The 797-nt window shown below is 53.2% G+C and overlaps 1 protein-coding gene across 1 annotated transcript in view; it reads right to left on the bottom strand.

Moving 5' to 3' along the window:
• Positions 1–797, bottom strand: part of LOC102254371 (protein cordon-bleu) — a gene marked incomplete at its 3' end in the record, with an annotated part of 74,261 nt that overhangs the window by 66,750 nt on the left and 6,714 nt on the right. Inside the window, exon 4 of the mRNA XM_014530517.1 lies at positions 612–622. Coding sequence (XP_014386003.1) covers positions 612–622 — 11 coding nt within the window. The remainder of the gene's footprint in view (positions 1–611; positions 623–797) is intronic.

The following is a 797-nucleotide window of genomic DNA, read 5'->3' as shown; positions in this document are numbered from 1 at the left end:
AGAGAGAGACATCAATGATGACCGAATAATTGATCAGTGATGAAAGAGAATCATGGATCGGCTGCCTCCTGCATGCCCCCCAATGGGGATGGAGCCCACAACCCAGGCATGTGCCCTGACCAGGCATCGAGCTGTCATCTCCTGGCTCATAGGTCGACGCTCAGCCACTGAGCTACGCTGGCCGGGCTGTGCGCAGTTTTACAAAGTTCTCAGTGACAACAGCAGCCGGGTACAAAACCGAGCAAACAACAGGATGACCATCTAGTTCAGCGGTTCTCAACCTGTGGGTCGCGACCCCTTTGGCGGTTGAACGACCCTTTCACAGGGGTCGCCTAAGACCATCCTGCATATCAGATATTTACATTACGATTCATAACAGTAGCAACATTACAGTTATGAAGTAGCAACGAAAATAATTGTATGGTTGGGTCACAACATGAGGAACTGTATTTAAAGGGCCAGAAGGTTGAGAACCGCTGATCTAGTTGATAAACATCAAACACACACTTCCAAGTTCTACTGGAAACACAACCCGAATCCCAGCACTGAAGGGGGCGTCGCCAGCTGCCAGCGATGCCCTTCGTGGGAAAAGAAGTGGCTCCAACCTTGACCTGACAACGCTCTCAGAACATGGACAATTACGAAGAGCAGAGGGCCCGGCCGGCGTGGCTCGGTGGGTGAGCGTCCACCTAGGAACCAGGAGGTCATGGTTCAATTCCCTGTCAGGGCACAGGCCCGGGTTGCGGGCTCGATCCCCAGTGTGGGGCGTGCAGGAGGCAGCCGATCCATGATTCTCT

The sequence above is a fragment of the Myotis brandtii genome, unplaced genomic scaffold, assembly GCF_000412655.1.
Source record: "Myotis brandtii unplaced genomic scaffold, ASM41265v1 scaffold743, whole genome shotgun sequence".
NCBI classification, from domain to species: domain Eukaryota; kingdom Metazoa; phylum Chordata; class Mammalia; order Chiroptera; family Vespertilionidae; genus Myotis; species Myotis brandtii.
The sequence above is the reverse complement of the archived record's forward strand: the minus strand, read 5'-3'. Positions and strand labels throughout refer to the sequence as shown.